The sequence below is a fragment of the Emydura macquarii genome, unplaced genomic scaffold (genome assembly GCF_026122565.2).
Source record: "Emydura macquarii macquarii isolate MOO-44397 ecotype Brisbane River unplaced genomic scaffold, CSIRO-AGI_Emac_v2 contig_3220, whole genome shotgun sequence".
Lineage (NCBI taxonomy): Eukaryota > Metazoa > Chordata > Testudines > Chelidae > Emydura > Emydura macquarii.
The window spans coordinates 5,193,850-5,215,615 of record NW_027133357.1 but is presented as its reverse complement, the minus strand read 5'-3'; the positions used below and the strand labels follow the sequence as shown (position 1 = coordinate 5,215,615).

Here is a 21,766-nt window from a genome sequence, read left to right as displayed (position 1 = left end):
TATCATTCATCTGTGCACTGGGAAAGTGTGTTTGTTGTACCAGAAAGAGGTATGTGCCCCATGTGGTGAGTTTTGAAAACAATCTGGAGCAGACTGTCAAAGGGATATAAGTCTTCAGAAACTTTCCTGGTATTTCATGGCCCTTTATCGACTGGTATATTCCCTATATTCCTGCTGCTGGGATTGTATCGTTTTGAGAGATTGGGATTGGGAATGAGGTTACAAGCCTTGTAGGAGAGGTTGGAGAAGTATGAGAGGAGAGGTTGAAGGAGTATGTCACAGGTCTGGGGTTCTACTGCACCTCTGCCCCCTGCGTGGTCTGCTCAAGGGATGGCCCTTTAGGTCTCAGGCCTGCAGCCATCATTTCTGTGTGGGCTGAGATCCACGTTCCTCTCCTTCCAGGCTGGGGATTTAGGCTTGCAAGCCCTCTGTAATTCACTATGGCTACCCCAGCCCGTCTGACCTTAGTCCAGTGCTTTCCTCTGACAGTGACTAGCCAGCTTTCACAAAGCATAGTGCGTTTATTTTAAGACAAAAGCAATAGAGAGAGAACATATCATAAAACAATACAGTGTGCACTTAACACTATGCTTACTGTGTATAGCCCATCTTCTAGAGGGAGCCCTGGTAGATTCCCAAAGTCCTTGGGGGTTTTACCTTCTTGGATACAGTTTCATGTAAGTTCAAGGTTCAAAATGAGGGACTCTGCCCCAGTTCAGGCTCCTTCTTTGTACCAAAAGCCTTTTCTTTGTCTGCTGGCCTCTCGAACCTGATCTGAACCAGTCTATCCAATTCCTCCCAGGAGTGGTACTTGGAGTTACCTGTCCCTGGATTTGCAGTAATTACTCCCCTCTGTTCTTAGTCCCAGGAGGAAGCTTGATAACCCTCCCCCGTGGATCTTAAATACAACCCCTTGCTCACAAAAAAGCATATAGATTTATAAAGACACAAGTTTATAAATAATCCCTATGCCTGCAATGTCTAGCGTATCTCAATATAATGGTCTTTAGACATTTCCACGCTTCCAAAGTCTCACACCTGTCACCCCCCCCCCCTTTGCTGTGTGTTCATATCTGAGGTTGTTCTTTCATACATTGGAAATAAAATATCCAGACAATGGCTATAGCGATATGAAGCAAGCAGCTAACATGGCAGCTGTATTTTGTGCGGAAGAAGATGGAATTTCTCTCCATCTGGGGGCACTTTGGTTCTGACCTGTGTCTTTTTCTGGGTGCTTTCCTTAAGGGAGAATGACAGCAGCCTGTTATCACTTGAGCCCATAGCTTTCCCACTGCCATAGAAAAGGGGTAGAGTTGCTGTCCATATTTTGGGGAATAATGCTTTCTAAAATGTTCAAGCAGATTCTTCTTTTCTTTAGCAGATGACACGAAGCCCCCACATCCCCCCACCCTGGAGCCCACAGGACCCGCACCCTCCCTGTCTGAGCTGGACTCTCTGCAGGACCCTCCTACGCTCAAACCCATTAGCGAAAGCAAGTCCTTGAACAGACTGCAGAAGCGGATGAAATCGGAGGGTGAGCTCTTTGATAAGAAGACACTACAGAGGGACAGCCAGGCTTTCCAGCGCTTGCTCAGTGACAATGGGCTGAATGGACTGGCCCTTCAGGCCACGGACGCTCCTGCCAGCCCCCCGTTCAGTGGCGTGGGCAGGCGGACATCTGTCCTTTTTAAAAAAGCTAAGAATGGGGTGAAGCTGCAGAGGGGCTTGGACTGCCCTCTGGAGAATGGAGAGGACCACAGCCAGAGCGGACAGCTTTCCCCCTCCAGCGCGGAGGGTGAACGACAAACCCGGAAACGGCTGCGGAGTGGGAGCTGCAGTGCAAGTGATGGCGAGAAATCCCCCCGGCAGACCGGAGAGACAGGTGACTCCACTGGGCTTTTCTTCCTCCAGTGACTGGAGCTAGTCTTGGCAGGGGTGCCTGGTAGTCACTCTCTTGGCCAGCTGGAACAGCCGCCTTTGTAAATATGGTCTCCATCTCCAAGCTCCCAAAGAGTCAACTACTTCCTTTAGTCACTTGCAAAGGGATTGCTGAAATGGTTGGTGATTAGTGGGCAGTGTGTGACTCCAGTGCTAAATAAATAGGGGGAAACAGTGGTTAGGTGGGAATCTACCCAGAGGAATGGCATTCTGGGGGGGAATATATCATGTGACAGAGTGACTTACAAGGGTGTAAGCTTCCCCTTTACTCGGCAAAGGCTGTGTCTCTTCTTCCACCTCGAAATGAGCCTTCCACTAATATCTCAGCAGGTGATTTATATGTAGCGCTTCTTAGACGTGTCGGGCTGACACTCCTGGAGAGTGAAGTCCTCAGAACGGGCTTAGTGTGCTTTCCTGCACTGCCCTCTGCCTTAAAAGCTTAACATGGATGCCACCTCTAGGAGTGAGAATTCCCTACCACAGTGATGACTGGGGGAGTATGATGGGCTAGGCCATAGCGGTTCAGGGGCCTCTGCTCGCCGCAGCTTGATGTCTGGTGTTGGATGAGACGTTACTAGGTTAAACATCATTTTAATTAAATGTACAGATGGTCCCAAACTGGGAGACATTACAAAAACAGGTGAGAAGAGAAAAATACAAAGGGGCCTTTAGAATTTAGAAATGTGGGTAGGAAACTCTAAATGAGATCAAGTTAAAGATGGTGCCAGGTGCTGGGGGAGCACTTGAGTGAGAACAATTAAAAGCAAAAAAAAGGAAACTAGAGGGGAAAACTGGAAAAAGATAAGACAGCAAATAGAGACAGTGTGATTATGGGCTGCATATTCAGAAGCATCGCAGAGCAGGGTGGTAACAGTAGCCTCCATATGTAAGACATAAGTGAGCCCATACCTGGAATACTGCAATAATTCAAGGATATCTCACAGCCAAAAAGATGTTAACAAATCAGAGAGAGTTTAGAGAAAAGTAATCAGAACAGTGGAACTGACTTATCAGGAAAGGTTAAAAGAAACGAGCTAAGTACTGTTTGTCTAGCAGTGACCCATAGTTAGGGGACACATGAGAACCATCTATAGATACTTAAAGGAGAGAGAAGAATGATTTAAAGCTGTCCAAAGTGGGTTCAGGTTTAGCTAAGAGTCAGAGGATGAAATGAAGAAAGAAGTTAGGTAAGATATCAGGAAATTCATTGCTGAACAGGCATTTACTTTTTTTCCCTATGAACTGAAGTGTTGCTTTTGTGATCCAGTCCCTTCCCCAACTTCAAATTTGGTTGATTGATCTTAATGTGAGAGGTATGAGTAGTATACAGTTTGCATTACTGCTGAAGCGTATAGGTCATCATGATCCCTGTTGCTAGAACCAAGTGTCTTCCAGAAACACGTTCCTTGTGACTTCTTGTTCCATATTTACTGGTTCAGAGATTGTAGTGACATTGACACAAACATACCTCTCTTATGGATATCTCTGAAGTCTCACGTTTATTCCTGTTAGAATTCTGACAGCCTGGTTGGAAGCTTCTGTGAGCTGGGTACCTAGAGACAGATACAGTCCAGGTGAAGTCTGTGGAGTTGCATCTGCTAACACCAGTTCTGAATTTTGCTTCTGGTGTCCCTGGAATGCATCTCTTATGATGGTGCTCAGCCCCAGAGGTGAACTGTAAGCCCTCACGAGCCATTCACTATAGGTGTATGCCTGCCTGTTCTTTGGAGTTTGTCTCTCTTTAGGGCTTCTTGTGTAAGATGAAAGATGATCCTGCATTTGTATTTATTTATCAGAGAACAGCATGTGTATAAGTGTCCCTGCAATGTGGATTGTTTTAAATTCTGTAAATGTATGGAACAAAAAGCTGGGCGGCTTAGGGTGTATTTCCAGCTTTGGATGTCAAAGTTCAGAGGAATAAGTTTAAATATTCCATTTTATTGTTAAAGTGACATTTCAAATGGCCTGAGAAAGGTGGTTAGAGGGAGGTATTGGTCTTCCCATGGAGAATTTGCTTCCTTACTCTCTAGTTTATTCACTAGAACTATCCACTAGAAATCCAGAAATCCAAGGCAGAAGGTTTTACCTAAGGTGACATTTAAACAAACAAACGATTGTCCCTGTGATTGTTAGTTGTAGCCAGAATGAGTTACAATTTAAAATGAAGTTGTTTTGTACAAGTGTTCCAATGGAGACAACACCAGACTGGGAGTCAGGATTATAGCATTCAGTTCCCAGCTCTGCCACTAACTTATTGTGTGACTTTGAGCAATTACTTTGCCTCTCTGTGCCTCAGTTTCCCCATCCTTAAAGTTGGGGTAATAATGCTTAATCACCTTTGTAAAGCACCTTGAGACTGATGGGCAAGCTGTTGATCTGATCTTGAAAATCCTGGGTGCATTGACTAACTGGCATATCTGCCGTAAGCCTGAAGATAAAACTGGGCTCTTGCCTCGATTTCTTTTCAGGCAGCCCCTGAAGAAGCAGATGATCTGTTTGCCTGGCTCTCCTGTGATTCCGCTTTGCAAGTTGTATCCCATCTGCCATCAGTGGCTCCTAGTGTATGGGTGGGGGCATGGGGATCAAGGAAACAGAAGCGAGAGGCCTGTTTTCACGTTTAGCTTTGGGTCCAACGCAGCAGTCAGTGAACCCAGGATTTGCATGTGCCATTCTGCAGCCTGTCCAGTGGACAGTAAAGCCCTTCATTTGTCCAGAGCAGGTTTTTGGTTGCCCAGACCAGAGGCCTTGCCTACAGCAATCCCAGTGACTTAGGAACCAGCGGGTGGTAGGGAGAAAGAAGGTGGACAAGAAGTGCCCTCTCATTAACAGTTAGAAACTGATCGCAGAAATGTAACAGTGACTGTGATGTTCATCCCACCACCGCTTGTTTGACACTAAATCATGGTTCCACATAGTTAAGGAAAAATGCTGTTTTGACAGTTGGCTGCTGCTGCGTCTGAAGAACTGAGTGCAACATTTCACTTTACTGTTAAATAAGATCTTTTTTTTAAAAAAAGCGGGGGAGAACCAAAAAATTAGGCTGGCTATCGGTGTGGCATTAGGGTGTCTTGTCTCTGAGTCTCCCCCTTCAAGGATCCTTGGGTCTTGGAGAGACAGTCCAGGCCTTTGGGCTGATTCTTTTGTGTCTTCTTGGCAGGAGTGACCAATGGCTTTGGGAAACATACGGAAAGCGGGTCTGATTCAGAGAGCAGCTCTGGCCTTGACAGTGGGCTGGCATTTGAAGCCTGCAGGTAAGTCCCCTTTGCTGAGCCCTTCCCCAGAGTAAGGCCTGTCTACACGTGAACACGAAGCTGGGGTGGAAGTCCACCCCACACTAGCCAGCTGTGCACCAAAGGTCTGCGTGGACCTCACTGCTGTACATTAAATGTTCCATAGTGTGGCTTTGATCTATCCCACTTGGAAAGAGAATTGGATCAAAGGGCACTCGGGAGCTGCCAGTGCGCAGCAGTAGGGTCCAGACAGACACTTAGTGCACGGTACATTTACCTCCCAGCTTGTCGCGAACTAAGTGTTCTAAATTCTTAAGATGTAGGGATACTGTTTTCAGAAATGTTCTCAGTAATAAAGAGCAAGGAAAAAGGGACCCTGAAAATCTGATGCTGGAGCCCTATTGTTTATCCATTAGAATCTGTTTCAAAGATGTTGTCTGTTCTTTTATTCTCCAGTGTCTAAACACAAATTAGGCAAACTTGTTGCATTTAAGCACTGTAGACTTAACTCTTTAGTGTACATTTCTTTTGATGGGTTTCTCCTTCAAGTTCAGCAGACCTCCTTAACTGCACCTGCAGAAATACACCAAAGTAGATGTATTGGTAAATTTTACTGGAGCATTTAATGAGGGCTGCTGAAAGTACACAGTTAGTGTTCTTTTCATATTGAGATTGCATCAGTCAAATAATTTTCCAGCATTTTCCAAACATCTGGGGAATACTGTATCTCGGCTGTATTTTGGAGGGAAATCTTGCTTTTCCTAACACTACTTTTCGTTCCCTTTTAACAGCACTTTGACTCCTCCCAAACGTAGTCGAGGGAAGCCAGCCCTTTCTCGGGTCCCTTTCTTGGACGGTGTGAACGGAGACTCTGATTACAGCAGCGCTGGTGAGAATGATGTCTATAGAATAAGGTCTCTAGGGCAGGCTCTGTCTTTTTTTCTTTATGTTTGTGCATTGCCTGGCGCTACGGGTCCTGGTCTGTGATTGAGGTGCAGAGACACTACCACCATTCAAATAAAAAAGAGTGTCTCTGAAGCCCACTTCATAACTGTTCACACTCCTATTGCTGTCACTATGTTCATAGTCTATGTGACACCGTTATTTTCCTTGTCAGTGTGCGCCATACATCAGTGTAATTAAGCCACAGTCTTCTAATACTACTCAAAGCAATTCTCTTGTTTTCTACCACACCAGTGAGCAGATTCTGATCTGTTACTGAAGCCAATGTGGAATTATTGCAGATTTACACTAGTGCAGCTGAGATCAGAATCTTAACTATCAACTATATATCTACCCCCTTCTGTATAGCCACTGTACTCTGTCTCCTATCTCAGTGGAAAGTATTATTATCAAGGACATTGTACTCAGCAAACTGCTGCTGAGATAAGCCTTACAGAGAGGGCCCACTTCTGGGGAAGTTAGAATCTCTGGGAGAGTTCTGTGTGTTTTAACCTCACATTTTGTTAGCAAAAGAAAAAATTAAAGATGTGATAGTGCAGAAATTTCCCGACCTCACCCTCACTTAGGTCATCCTACGTATGTATTTCTCTGATTCATTCTGACTTCCAATGCAGTCTGTACTAGTCTGCAATCCACAGTATAGTGACCATCCACCTCAGGCAGAGACTCTCTTGCCCTGTGAAATTCACTTTAATTAAAACTCTTTCTCCAAGGCCAGGAGCTAACAGATAAGTCATTTGTGTCCCAAATGGAACTTTTGCAGCACTTCTGGCTATGATAAAAATGGTAGCTAATCTTATTCCATCAGCCTGAGCCAGACATTCCCTGCAGGGATTAAACAGCCAGATACGTGACGGCAGGATAGTCTGCGTGTTTGTACTCCATTGAAAAAAACACTGCTGTCTGAACAGCGGTGCAGATTCATCCTTAGTGTAACTTCACTGCCTTGAGTAGAGTTTCACTACGGGTGGATTTGACCAGTTATAATTTTGTTCTGGGGCTTACTGGGCCAAATTCATCTCTGATGTAACTCATTTGATTTGAGTGGAGTTGCACTCATTTACCCTAGAACTGAATCTGATCAGCGTTTCTATATTAAAGGTGTCTCTTGATTCAGGCATAGGTTTGGGGTTGCAGTTTAGGGTATTAGAAGGGTGTTGTGGTGACCCTACCCCATGTATTAAGAGGCTGTGATCTTGCAAGCCTGACTGTATATATTAACATACCATTAATACGGCTATAGGAACCATCGATCCCGTGATCTACCATGGGTGTTTTGTGGGGGTTGTTTTGTTTTAATATTCACAACTTTTAATATTTTAGAGGTTTTTGTGGTTTAGATGGTAAAATAGCTGAATAAACCTCACTGTGAGATGCACAGTAAAACTGGGAGCCCAGCCACAGTACTGCGGCAACACAAAGAGTGTAAAACAACAACTATCTAGGTGGTAGAGCTGGTAATTGCTATGCAGGACTCCTGGATTCTCCTCCTAACTCTGCCACTGCGTTGCTGTGCAGTTGAGGGCAAATCACTTCACCTCTCTGTGCCTCAGTTTCCTCAGTTGTATAATGGGGTTAATATTTCTGTAATGAAACCATCAGTGAAGAGGAGGAAGCAAGAGCTCCCCTAAACCCTGCATTGCGTATAAAAAAGCAACTAAGGGTTTATCTATACAAACATTTATTTCATGGCAAGCTGGGGTGTGAATCTGCCCCACATTAAACTTGTGTGGACTAACTGTCCATGTGGACCCTTCTGACGCACATTAACAGTTATCTAGTGTGCTTTGATCTAGTCCTGTTTCAAAGATGACTAGATCAAAGAGCATTAATGAACCATTCATGTGTGTCAGCAGGGTACGCACAGACAGGCAGTCTGTGGCAGTCTTGTGCGGGATAGATTCATACCCTAGCTTGCTGAAAACCAATTGATCGTGAAGGTAAGCCTAGTATTCCTCTTTGTTTTTCTTTCCAAAAATGAAAAAGAGGCCAAACTGCATCTCTCCCCAAAGCACTTTTTGTTGTGGATGAAATTCACCCCCGTGCAGCAACCCTGCACTAAAGTCACACTTAGACCCTATTCTGAAGGTTGAAGTTGTACGAAGGCTTTGAGCCTGCTCTTTGCACAAGAGTGACTGTCACCCCTTATTTGTACTGGTGTTTACAAAAGTATTCTCTGCCTTGTTGTCTCTTCTGCTCACAACTATTTCACCTGTCCTCAAGCTACATGCACTACTGTTAGCACCGTATGACTCTTCTTCAAAAATTCAGTGACAGAATCTCAGGCCTTGTCTATGTCTTATGGAGGCGAAACTTTTGTCACTTGGGGGTGTGAAAAAACACCCTCCTGAGTGACATAAGTTTTGTTGGCATAAGTGCTTGTATAGCTGTGTCATGTCAACGGGAGAGAGTTCTCCCACCGACATCATAAAACCACCTAAACAAGCGGCGGCAGCTATGGAGAGCGTCTCCCGCTGACATAGTGTTGTCCACACAAGCGCTTCTGCTGGCAAAACTTATGGCGTTCAGGAGGGGTGTTTTGTCACACTCCTGAGCAACAAATGTTTTGCTGGCATAAGTGCTAGTGTAGACACGGCCTGCTTAGAAACCATTGTAGGTCCTGCAGCTGAGGTCAGCTAAACGTCTTCGCACTGCCTTTTTATTAGCCATTAGGTTTCTTGGACATGGGCTATTTCTAAATCACTGTGTTGATTTTTTAATAAAACTTTAACTGAAGCACTGCTGTTGACTATGCTGTAATGGGAAATCAGATCAAGAGGAAAAGCACTTGCCTTCTCAGCCGTTCTTTGCTCTCCTTTCCCCGATGTTGTGAGAGCTGCACAGGGGACACGGCTGAGCCAAGTCGGAGTGTTTCAGAATCTGGAGGAGCTAGAGCACAGATTTGCCGGTGGGGAGCTAACTGTTTATAACATGTTGTGAATGTGGGGCGGGCAGGGCTGCACTGGCTGCTATGGCATCCCAGAGGCACAGCCGAATGCATTTTGCATCAGCAAGGATGGCGTGGGACTAGTGAGATCCACCTCGTGCCCAGTTGGGGAAATTTCAAGCAGGGACTACCCCATCTTTTCGGTCTGTGGCTGTACAGCTCCTAGCACCATGGGGTCCTGGACCATGACTGGGGTTTCTAGCACTATGATAGCACAAATGATAAATACTAAATAATAATAATCTCCACACAAATGACCTCATCGTCACAGGTGGACAAATCCCAGTGCCCAGTTTCCAAGACCTGAGTCATGAAGCTAGATTGTTAGAATAGATTAGCCCAGGAAGGGGAGCTCTGAGTGCTCCAGACCAAGAGGAGGGGGAGCTGTGGGGGACTGCAACTTACCCAAGGCATGGAGAGGAGGGGGAGACCCTCTCCCTCTTTCTTTACCCTCTGCTCCAGCTCTGCATGAGGGTGAGAAGCAGCTCTGATTCTGATGTTGCACAGCAACAGAGCCTGGGATCAAGGACGTGGAGTGGCAGCAGACGGAAAAAACCAGAGACTTTTCATTTTGCTGCAGACCTCTGTCTGGAAAATGGGAGTTGATTATAAAATTATATATATGCACACATAGGAGGGATCACGCGTTTCTTTTTGTGAGGCAGATGTAGGTTTATTTTGAACACAGAGACATTTCAGCTGTGCACTCGCCACAGAGCAAATAGGTTTAAAAAAGCAAGCCAGCCGTTCTGCTCGTGTGTTTTAGCCACAACAAGATCTCGTCTGCAGTAGCTGGTTCTTTGGAGAACGTGTAGGCTGTCGTGTCTGAGTTAGCAGACAAAGACGTTTCTTCTCTTCCCCTACTCCTCTAAGTGCTTCTGAGTCCTGTGTCTTTGTGACCCCTTAGGCAGAAACCTCCTGATGCCCTTTGAGAGCCAAGCTGAGCTGGAACCCTTGGAGCTCGTGTGGGCAAAGTGTCGAGGCTATCCATCCTACCCTGCCTTGGTAAGCACTTGTTTCAGCAGCAGCAGCAGCAGCAATTTTAGCAATGAAGAAGTCTGGTGTTGGGGGTGCAGCGTAGCCTGTTAGAAAAGAGAAACTTTCTCCAGATCACGTAATGCCTGGCTCGTTCCTTCACACCGGTCACTGCCATTGTGCTTATTATCTCAGACCACTGGGGAAATGTTGTAAAACATAGATCTTTTGGTGCCAAGCAAAGAATGCTTTCTTCTCCTATCTTGCTCACTGTCCCAGGGTATGGAGAGAGCTATCTATGTTGCTTGCTCTATAAGGCCATGCATCAGAGGCCCCATGAAAAATACACGTGCAATTACACACCTTGTCTGCTTGCACAGTTACTGCAGTCACACATGCAGATTCATGACTGCCCATTTGCATGTGCAGATACCCAATGAATGTGTACAATTACAATGATTGCCTGTGCACATTTGCTAGGCTGTTGCTAGGAAATCCATAGACTTGGCATCAGGGGTTTAAAGGAAACTTGCTAGATTCCATGGTCTATGACAGCAAACACAGCTATTGCTAAAACGTGTCATGAGCACTGGATGTTTTTCAAGCATTATTTAAATAACCAATAAAGAGAGAATTCTGACATGAGTTTGAACAGGGATATAGAGTCAGATAAGCAATAAGTGATTCTACTCTTCATAGTTTCTGCTGCATATAACAAAGACATCCCTCAAGAAGCTGATTGTTTTGCTCCTCTGGTCTGTGTAATTTCCCAGTGTGGCTACCACTCGTGCATCTGCATTGTTGGAAGTGCTAGGATAGACAAAAAGCTGATCGTCGCTGGTGATCCTCTGGTGGAAAATTGTAGGAAATAAAAGCTACCGTAGTCAAAGGTGTGGAAATTACAGAGGCTCCATCTACACTGGCGTAACAGTAGAGTTTTAAAACCATGGTTTACTCTTGGTTGTGACTGAGCAGAATTCTAACACTCGTTGGCCAGCCGCTGTAGACAGGGCTAAAGTATGCTGGAATAGTGTTCACAATCCATGCTCATGGCCCAGGTAGGAGCCCAAAGTAGAGAACAGTTGTTCTGCAACATCCATATTGACCAGCTAAGGCCTTTTAGATCCTCATTGGGGCACAAGCAGAGTTTAAACTGTGTCAAAGCTTGGTTTTTAAACTGTTATGTCAGTACAGACAGAGCCTTATTTCCTGTTTGAAACTGGACACGATCTGCTGTGCTGGTGAAGAGTGTTTAATCAAATTCGTCCAGCTTGCCGGTGTCAGAGCCCAACTGGTTATTCATGCCAGCAGAACACGTCTCTGCGTCCTGGTCAGAAGGCTGGACCTGGTTTCATACCTAGTTTCTGCAGTTTCATCTTCCCCATCTGACCTAGTGTAAATGTTGGGCATATTTATACAGAGAGAATTGATACATCTGCCCTAAACGGCTGCATTTTTGTCCTGAGTACCACAAAACTGGCACTGCCAGTCAGCACTTCTGAAATATTAGACCTGATTCTGATTTAGTAGCAGTGTAATTCAGAAGTATCTCCACTGCAGCCAGGTAAAACTGACATGAGTGAGATCAACTCATGCCTGTTGGATGTGATAATCTTGTTACATTTACCGGATGAATTTAGGGAGGAAGCCCTCTTTATATAATAAAATACTGGGTTTATACTAAGTTACTGATTACCAAAAAAGTACATCTTAAATACAATGTTATGCGAGCACTTCACTTCCTGGTGTATGTTCATGTCCTTTCCCTTTCAAAACCAGCCTCCTGGCTTGAGACTTTATGGGTGTCCCACAGTACTGCTTATGCCCTAGAAACCAGCCCTCTTCTACGAAGACTCCATGAAGGGAGTTATTCAAATGGAACAGGAGGGTGCCTCTTGCTAATATACCATGGGTTACTTGAAACATCTCGCTAAAAGAGGGAGAATGTAGATAAGATGCGCTCTCTCTGCATTTCTTTGCTTAGCATAATGGGACTTTGATCCTGATCAGAGCCTCTGGTTGCTACTGTAATACAAATATTAAATTATAATCATGATGGCTATCTAACGATCTTAGGTGCTCATATGGCTCCCATTACCCAATTCTGACCTGACTGATATCCCATGTAAACTCACTGGCTTCAGACTACATTTAGCTTGGCGATGAATTTCTGTAATCTCTGGTGCTGAACAGGTTGGGAGCCCTTCGATTAGTACAAATGTATTTTGCATGGGGAAATCCCATGTCTACCATCAAAAGTCTAAAGTCTTTTGCACACATTCACATCCTCTTCCTCTCTCCTATTCCCTTCCCCTGTGCCTATTTGCTCAGGCAATGCAGAGCAGGACTGTGCTCTTAGGCTGAACTTGCAGGAGGCTTCATGTGGTGGAGTTTTCCAAGTATTGATCTGTGTACCTCATTTCTCTCTCCAGATAATTGATCCCAAGATGCCGCGTGAGGGCCTCCTTCACAACGGAGTCCCCATCCCTGTCCCTCCCCTGGACGTGTTGAAGTTGGGGGAGCAGAAACAGACAGAGGCAGGAGAAAAGCTCTTCCTTGTCCTTTTCTTTGACAACAAGAGAACCTGGTGAGTGAACAAAGACATTGCAGGCTGGGGGCAGAGAAGGAAGATTTAACAGAATTTTGGGACAAGGGGGGCGTAAAAGGATTGTCATTATTAAGGCAAATTTAAGGTGGAGGATTTAAAGACACAGCAGTCAGAAAAATCTCATTGAAGGGGCCCTGCACAACTCTCCCGTGCCCAAATGCATGACAGTGGGGTCTCCTGCTTACATGAGCAACAGCTGGAAGAGGCATTTGCACAGTGGCCTTAACCCAAGGTTACAGGATGCTTTTACAGCAAAAATACTGAATTGTATTGAGATCTCATTTTACGGTCAAAATCAGCAGCCACTAAAAAGTGCCTTTTATTCTGAAAGCTGAGGCAGATCGTGCAGTCAGTTCTAGCACTGCAGAGAAGATTTGCTAAAATTTCTAGGTCAGCATTTTCAAAACGTTAGGTTTATTCCATATTTAGACACCTAAACAAGCAGCCTGATTTTTTCAGAGGAGCTGAGTGCCCACAGTTTCCAAATCAGGCTGTTTGTTTAAGTTCCATAATATAGATTTTAGGCACCTGTCATAAGGCATCCAAGTGAAAACTTTGTGCCTAGCTCTCACGGACTTTGTCAGTCGATCTCAGACAGACTAAACACCCTGCTGATCTTGGCCTCAGTGGATGACCAGGTTTAAATGGTAACTAACGACTGAGCAGATATAATGAGCCCTAAGCCAATTAAGTGCTTTGAAAATAAGCAGTAAAGCACTGAAATCCATATGTGAAACAATGTAAAGATTGTAAAAACTGCGAGAGAGACAAAGTGGGTGAGCTAATATTTTTCAGTGGACCAACTTCTGTTAGTGAAAGAAACAAGCTATTGAGCTACATAGAGCTCTTCTTCAGGTCTCTGGAGAATTTGGTCCACTAAAAAATATTACCTAACCCTTGTTGTCTCTCTCTTATCCTGGGATCAACACGGCTACAACAACACTGCAGACATACTGGGAGAGAGGTTTGTCCCTATAATGATGCCAAGAGCCATGTCCTGAAGGAGCTGCATTAGTTAATCAGTAGCTCCCACAAATAAAGAGCGACTGACTCTGTAAGAAAAAGTCACCTGGCAGGAAATATCCATGTGCACCTCAGATCACTGCTTCAAAGAGCTTACACTCTGAACCAAGTAGACACAGAGTAGACAGAAACTCTAGGAAACGCAGAAGAGATAATGAATAGGATTTTTCTTCTTCTTCTTTTTATTATTATTATTATTATTGTTGTTGTTATTTTATTAACTCTCCGGGTGGCATTGCAAAATGGAATGAGGCTGTGATTTTCAAAGGAGCCTAAGGAAATTAGGCATCCACATTCCATTTCACTACGCTCCTAAGTCCTTTAATCGCCTTTGAAAAATTACAGCCTGAGTTTTTAGAAGGGATTTGAATGAAGAGAGAGGTGGTGGCTTGGCAGTCCAGATAGGAAGGGCATTCCATTTGTGGGGTGGGAGCAGGGTTTGGAAGAAGGCATATGGCCAGTTGTGGGAGAAGAAGATGAACATTCATCAAAGCTGGCATCATTAGCGGGGTAGAAAGTGTAACGTGGTAAGAGACTAGGTCAGAGAACAGATTGAACAGGGTAGAACGTAATAAGAGAGAGGGCTGCTTTTTGCCCCTTTAATTTCTGGGTCACTGCCATGACTCCATAATACCATTGAAAGGATAGATGTAGGAATGCAGAACAACGGAAAAGAAAAGCATGCACTGTCTTCTGAGGAGGCTGAGAAGGGGGTAGGGTTTACATTATTTGATGAATGTTTTCATTCACACTATTCCGGCAGGGAGAAGAGATGCCAGGGATACATGCCTGTAGCATTTCATTAGTATGCTGCATTGTTTCAGTTTCCCTGATTAACAAAGCTATTTGAGACCGTGCATGATTTTCAAAAAGGTGCTAATGATTTTTAGCTGAAAATCAATGGCAGCACCACAGTTCCTGCTGCCATAGTCATCAGTTTTGAAAAAAATAATCCCAGCTCATAATTGAAACAGCCTTCCCAATAAAAATCAGTGTTTTCTTTGCTTGCCCACTGCTGTGATACAGGAGCTCTTGTGGATGTTTACGCTTTCAAAGTAGCTACTCCCTAGATCCTTGATTACAATTTTCAGGAAGACAGATCTCTGGGAAGCCATGAAACTCCTCTGAGCACTCAGAGGTAATTGAATTTTTAGAGTCAAATTCTGCTGACTTCAGTGAGATTACAGGGATGTCAGCGCAGGCAGAATTTGGCCCTGAATCTTTAATATCTTTATGGTGAGTTTAGTTGCCCTGACTTGTCAGTGTTGGAATAGTTGGGAGAAATGTTGAGTAGCGTTAGCCACGGCTTGAGACTAAAGCCCTAAGATCTTGTCTTTATTAGGCAGGACAGTGTGTTTTTAACAAACACATTGCAAAATGTGTAGACAAGGCAATTTGTGTTTTAGTGCATTAGTTGGTAAGGGTCAACTCTAGGGGGAGCAGCTGGGTTTAGGTCCTGTGTACAAAAGCACTCATGTCTTCCTGGGTGATACCTGAGTAGAGGGCGCCATCGAAAGCGTTGGAGCTAATAACCTCCTGTTATGAAGCAGGATTTTTGCGTTGACTGGTCTGTAGACCTGGATCTCATTTTCCACCTTGATGTGCCAGAGGATGTATTTACTGATCTTTGGAGCACACTGCATTTTTTCATGTCTTTCATAGAGGAGAGGGGAGGATTGAATGTGGTTTCATAAAAACAGCCATACTGAGTCAGACCAGTGGTCCATCTGACCCAGGATCCAGTCTCTGACAGTGACCAGTACCAGCGCGTCAGGGGGAGTGTACAGAACCAGGGCAGTTGGAGTGATCCACCTGTCTTCCCTTCCTGTCTTCGGGCAGGGGTTGGGTGAGGAGTGAGCGGAGGAGTCTGTGCTGGGTTGGAAAGGGGTTTGTAGAGGTTTTGTTAGAATCTGGGTATTTAAAAATATGTCGAGTTCTCTGAGAATGTGATGAGCTCCTTGTAAACAAATAAATGAAGTGACTGCAGCTGCTCCATAGGACTAATGGGTAAAATTCAGGAGACCAGTGATTGTAATGGCTTCTTGGGTGCCTGGGGAAACCTTGGGGAAGCTGGGTATCTGGTCAGATTCTGTCCCCAGTAGCACCCATGCAGTCAGGTTAGGATGGCTGGAGAATTTAGCCTTCTGTAAAGCTTAGAAGATTTTAGCTCTTAAGCGTGAAAGGGCTGGAAGTCTCTGCCCTGGGGCACTGGCCATTTTTTCCCATCTGCCCTCTCTCCATTTCTCTCAGTGACAGGGTTTTTTTGTATTCTCCTTGGATTGCAGGCAATGGCTCCCACGGGACAAAGTTCTTCCCCTGGGGGTGGACGACACAGTGGACAAGCTAAAGATGCTGGAGGGCCGAAAAACCAGCATCCGCAAGTCCGTCCAGGTGGCGTACGACCGAGCAATGATCCACATGAGCCGCGTCCGGGGAGACCACCCCTTTGTCACATCAAATTATCTGTAGGGCATCGGAAATGCCCGCGCTGCCCCCTTTTTTCAGACCCAGTGCTTGCACCTGTTGGCACAGTCACCCTTACCATGAGCTGAATGGTAGGGGATTCCTCTCTGCTCGCAGGAGTGCGGTGGGGCATCTGCTGCATTCTTTTGTGTTTCTGTGAGAGATACACTATCCCTAGCAGCGTGAGCAGCTCCTACAAAGTACCCTGATACGTGCCAAAAAGCCTGTCCGGGTTCTTTCTGAATGTGTCTCATTGAAGAGCCGGCAGGAGCGGAAGTGATGTATTAGGCTGGACCACAAGGAAGAAGCCAGGAAGTGCTGCAGTGTGACAGCTGTGTCTTGGCAGAAGTCATAGTCAGCTGGTGCAGTGGGGGGGGAGCTGAATCTGATGGTTAGACCTCACACCCCACCCCTCTTGGGTTTCTAGTCTTCAGCCAGCCCTGAGTAATTCTCTGGAATCCATCACCACTGTAAATAAACCAGTATCCTTTAGTGGAACTCCAACTGGACTGTCTTGTGCCAAATTTACAATAACCATCACTGGACTTTTTTAATTTTATTTTTTAAATGACATTGGTTGCCCCACTGCATTAATACTTTTGTAGCCTACTGTTATGGTTATGACTCTCATGCCTGTGTATATTTGATATGTTTTCATGGTAGGTTTTCACCACAATTAGAAAAGATTGAGATCATATTTTGGTAACTCCCTTTGTCCCTACGCACACATACTTACATGCACAGATGCACAGAGCTTTAAATATAAAAAACAAGTTACCTAATTTTATTTTTATGTGGGTTTTTTGTGTGTGACCTAGAAATTTGGTCAATAGTTTCATGTGTAAATTTCAGTTTCAGTGACTGAGTGATAATTCCAAGAACATTTACTTCATATTGCATCTTAACACAGTATTGAGTCTGGACAAGATAACATCTTTTCTTTTTTAATTTTACCTAATGTTGGACGCGTGTAATCAGCTGGAGCTGCTTTATGGACACTTAAGTTGATCAGGGCAGGAGGTAGATACATCCTGCGTGTCACTTTATTCAAATTCAGTTTAAAATAACTAGTTTGAGTGTCAGACCCCAATTCTCTGACCTTATTTTTTCACTGAATTCTAAAGTTTTCCTCCAGCTTGGTTTGAATTGAATTAAAGCTGTGACTGGATTCCTGCTAGCTGGAGTACATAACCATTTTACCCTTTCATTTTTTCTCACACTAAACACATCTCTTCCCTGTTCTTGGAGTCTTTAGCATTTGCAATCCATTCAAAACAAAACCAAAAAACACAACAACAAAAACCCAGCTCTGCAAAGAATCCTGTTTTATTGGTTTTGTACTGCAAAAACAGGGAGAACTGACATTTGAAAGCTGATGACATAACCTTTTTTATTAGCCAAGGACTCATAATTTCTCTTATTTGTTCTGTTCTGTTGTGGGTTTTTTTCTTTTAAATTTTAAGAACCAAAGGTGCAGATCAAGATTGTAGACAATATCATCCTTTCGCTTTTTAACTCAATATTTTTTTATTATTTTAACTTTTTCATACTAAAGAGAATGTGGGGACAAAATAATAATAAATGGGAGGGAGGGGGGAAATCACTGCCATTTCTACTTGGTCTACTTTTTTAAAGTACCACTTCTTATACATTGGGACACGGAACCACACTTTAAGGAAAATATCTGTAACATATAAAGACGGGGTAAAGGATTTTATAAAAATAATAATAATCCCTAAAGAGTATGGATAGGGATGGAAGTTGTGTACATAGTTGTAAAATATTGTTCTAAGTTATTCAGGCCTACTGTCACCATTCTTGAAGTCCTCAGTTGTGTTGCTGGATCTTTTGTATGCACACAGTATAATTTATTTAAAGGAACATACACTTTTTCCAGATAGTAGCTCAGCTGTGGACTTGTGACCTGTGTATAACTGTTTTAAGATCTTGGAAGGGGTCGTTTTGTTTCCTTTTTTGTTTGTTTTTTTTTAAATGACATTTTAGAATTTTAATTGGCTAATATCCTGCTGTTGCTACAGGACCTAAACGTTACTGTCAGTCTGCTGTAAAGCACAGATCGTTCTATTTATTGTAGAAAGTGAGTTTATTTGCTTTCTAGAATTGTTTATATCAGATGGTATAAGAGAGGTAATAAGAAAATCTATGCTTGTAAAGAAAAAAATGCTAATTTTACCTACTATAATCTGACTGTCTGAAACTATATTTTCTCTCTGAGAAATAAATGTTCTAATGTAAAATCTCTGGTCATGTTGTCATGCCATGTTCAGACTTTCCCACCCTCTACCAGCCCACTGGGATGAGAAACATGCAAGGAACCTAATGAAGGCCTTTTGGTCTCCTGCATTACCAAACGACACTGTGGGCAAGGACTCCGCAATTAAAATGAAACGCTGAACTTTAGTTTCTCTAGTTTCTTTAGTTTCTCAATATACAGTGGAACTCCATAGCGGAGCCAGATAACTGACAGCTCGAGCCCCGCTGCCCGGGACTGAAGCTCTTTGCCCATTCTCCGGATTATACGAATTTTTGCTTATCCGATCTGGCCCCGGTCCCAGTTAGATCAGATAAACGGGGTTCCACTGTAGTTAATACAGTTTTATTTTTTCACAAAATGTAAAAACTAAAGATTCTCCGTAATAACATAAATTCCACATTTTTCCATGGCAAACGGATTTCTAGGACCCTGGCTAATTACCGGCTGCTACAGTTGGTTTTCCTTTATCCTCCTTATTGCCATAGAATGAATGGCTCCGTGTGGGATGTACTGCAGTAGACAATGAAAATAGTGCTGCAGAGGAAATGAAATTCACCAATTCAAGGCCTATGTGCCACTGAAGTCCCACTTAAACCCTGAGGCCCTGATCCTGCATCCCCTCATTCATTTCAGAAGAGCTCAGCATGGGTGCACATGGCTTCCTGTTTGTTTCTCATTGCAGGATTGGGGCCTGGCAGGTTAAGTGGGACATAAGTGGTCCAACTGGTGTTGGCACACCACACATAGGTGAATTTCAGCCATGAGGACTAACCCCTTGGTCTGATGTGTCCGTTTCCTGAGCTGGCATGAAGTTGTCTCTGCTTCTCTTACTCCTAAGGCTCATTGTAGCTCTGGTCTGGCCTTGCAACCGGAGTGCTCTTGAGAAAGAATAACTAACTGCTCTGCAGCTTGTGACAAGAACCTGCTTTTTATCTGCTCACCTGACAGATGAAATCTCACCTGTTGCTAGCTTGTGGGAGATTCAATATGGGCTTTTGCAGCCTGATTCTCATCTCATTTCCAGCAGTGCAGATGAGGAGCGATTCCACTCTTGACCATGGATTTATGTTTGGCATAGAGCTGTTGCAAATGAGAGGAGAATTAAGCCCTTATTTTCCTGTCTCCTGAAATGCCAGGCAGTGAGTAATCTGACCTGTGGACAGATGGAGACATGAACAAAGAACACATGCCATCAGTCCACTCCAATGGGAAATAAGAGGCACCAGCCACACAGACCTCGTCTTTCCTCTCCCACAGCAGGTGGAAGTTTTCTGTCCAGCTCAGCGAGGGTTTTAGTTCTTTTTTCATTTGATTCTTCTGCACGTTCTTTCCTGATCCTTTTAAGATCCGCGCCTTGCTTGCTGTCCAGCCCAGTTGGGCTTTTGCCTCATATTCCCTTTTATATTCCGAACCCATGTTTAAGATCTGAGCCCGCAGACTTATTGAAGGGATTCACAGCCAATCCGGGATGCTCCGCACCACAGCAATGTGAGATAGAGCCTTCTGCTCCAGAAACACCCCAGATGCTACTGTGGTCCACTCAAACATTGCTGCTAAGATTATCTTGGTTTCTCACTCTGACTCTGTGTCGTTTGGAACTGCTGGGGGGCTCAGTGGCTCTAGCTCCCCCAGCCAGTTCACATTGGAGAAGCTCAGGCTGCCTCTGTTTTTAAATAATTATTTTTTCAATCGGTGTATTTGGTGCTTGAGCCTGGTAGTAAAGCTCCTGAGAGTTTAGTGACGGGCACTAGATAATGAAGGCCTGATTCTCAGTTTCTCCTCGTCCTGGGGCAGGCATGGGAGGGTGCAGAGTAGGGGGTAGTAAAGGTGGTTCAAAGCTACCTTTACACTTGCCTTACTGTGAGGCCATTTAGTATGTCTACACTGCCACAAAAAAACCCCACAGCCCTGAGTCTCAGAGCCAGCGTCAGCTGCCATGCTGGGGGTCTTTTCTTACAGGAGACGTACCATTACGGTGCATCTACACAGCAAGCAGAAACGCGCAGCAGCGAGTCTCAGAGACCGAGTTTACAGACTGGGGCTCACGGGGCTCAGACTCCACCGCTAAAAATAGACGTGTAGACATTTGGGCTTGGGATCTGACACCCACCCTCCTTCCTAGGCTTCAGAGCCCGAGCTCCACACAGCTGGATGTCTACACAATGCAGACATACCCACAGAGGCCTAGCCACCCTGCTGGGTAAGTCAGAGCAGCCTGAGGGGAGAATTCAGGTGCTCTGCCTCACGGCTGGCTCTTATTTAAGCCTTCTCCAGCCTCCGTCTTGTCTTCAGCCTCCCCAGCTCGGCATCCCGCAACGCCCTGGGTCTCTCTTCTGCTCTGGTCCGCAGAGCTGCTTCTGTCAAAGAAGCACGCAAACGATTACACTTCCTGCTGGTAGCAGCCAGTCCAGAACTGCCTTAGGCCAGAGTTTTACCCTGCAAACGTAGGTGCTGAGTGACGTCAGGCACCTACTGGGTTCAGCAGAAGTTTGGTATAGCCTTCTCTTGAAGCCTTAGGGTAGGGGAAGATGTTGCATTGGCTAAGTGGATGGACAGGCTTGAAAACTGACTCTCGCCCATGTGGGATCTCTGTCCTGGTCCTCTGTTCTTAGTGCCCAGGCATTACAGTAGACGAGGACTTCTGCAGTACCTGCCTGGCACGGGGCACAGCCTCGCTGGATTTTTCCTCTGATTTCCTTCCACTTCCCTCTAGGTGGCAACCATGCAGTTTGGGAGAATCTTCTCCTCCCCCTCTTTCATGCTTCTCTCCCCTGGTGGGAGAAGACCCCACTGTCTTGTTACTCCCCCAGAGAGGGGGCTGTCTGGGAGTGAGCTGAAGGGGGTGGCATAGAAAACGCCCACCTTAGGAAGATAGTTGAGCCACAGCATCATCATGTCTCTAGCTGGGGACAGGGAGGGAGTCCTGCATGATCCCAGATGCTGCTTCGGCTTTGCATTGCATTGCTTCCCCCAGGTTGCCGGCTCAGACTGGGAGTACCCCAGACGTGTTACCCTCAGGTGGCTGCGTGGGTGCCTGAGACGAAACAAGTTGATGCTCCTTATAACAGGGCAATTTGCCCTTTGTGGGCCAGGAGGCCTGTCGCACACGAGCCCTGTTCAATCAGTTCCGCCGATGCCATAATTCGCTGCCTCCCAGCCTAGGGGACCCGGCTAACTGGGGTGAGGGACAGCCTGATACACACCTGGGCCTCAGCAAAGCAGCAAGCTCATTTTGAAGGAGGAAGCAGAGGGAACAAGCTTGGTTCCTGGGAAGGCCCTGAAGTCGGATCGAGAAGGACTCCAGGGTTAACGGCCGGGGAGCTGGGGCTCCAGCCCAGAGCAGA

At 45.1% G+C, this 21,766-nt stretch overlaps 1 protein-coding gene across 1 annotated transcript in view; it reads left to right on the top strand.

The window, feature by feature from the left end:
• BRPF3 (bromodomain and PHD finger containing 3) overlaps positions 1 to 18,405 on the top strand; it is a 39,861-nt gene extending 21,456 nt beyond the window's left edge. Inside the window, exons 8-13 of the mRNA XM_067531535.1 lie at positions 1,379 to 1,882; positions 5,096 to 5,189; positions 5,960 to 6,057; positions 9,986 to 10,083; positions 12,486 to 12,640; positions 15,970 to 18,405. Of these exons, the coding sequence (XP_067387636.1) occupies positions 1,379 to 1,882; positions 5,096 to 5,189; positions 5,960 to 6,057; positions 9,986 to 10,083; positions 12,486 to 12,640; positions 15,970 to 16,153 (1,133 nt within the window). The 3' untranslated portion in view covers positions 16,154 to 18,405. The remainder of the gene's footprint in view (positions 1 to 1,378; positions 1,883 to 5,095; positions 5,190 to 5,959; positions 6,058 to 9,985; positions 10,084 to 12,485; positions 12,641 to 15,969) is intronic.
• Positions 18,406 to 21,766: the final 3,361 nt, after the last annotated feature.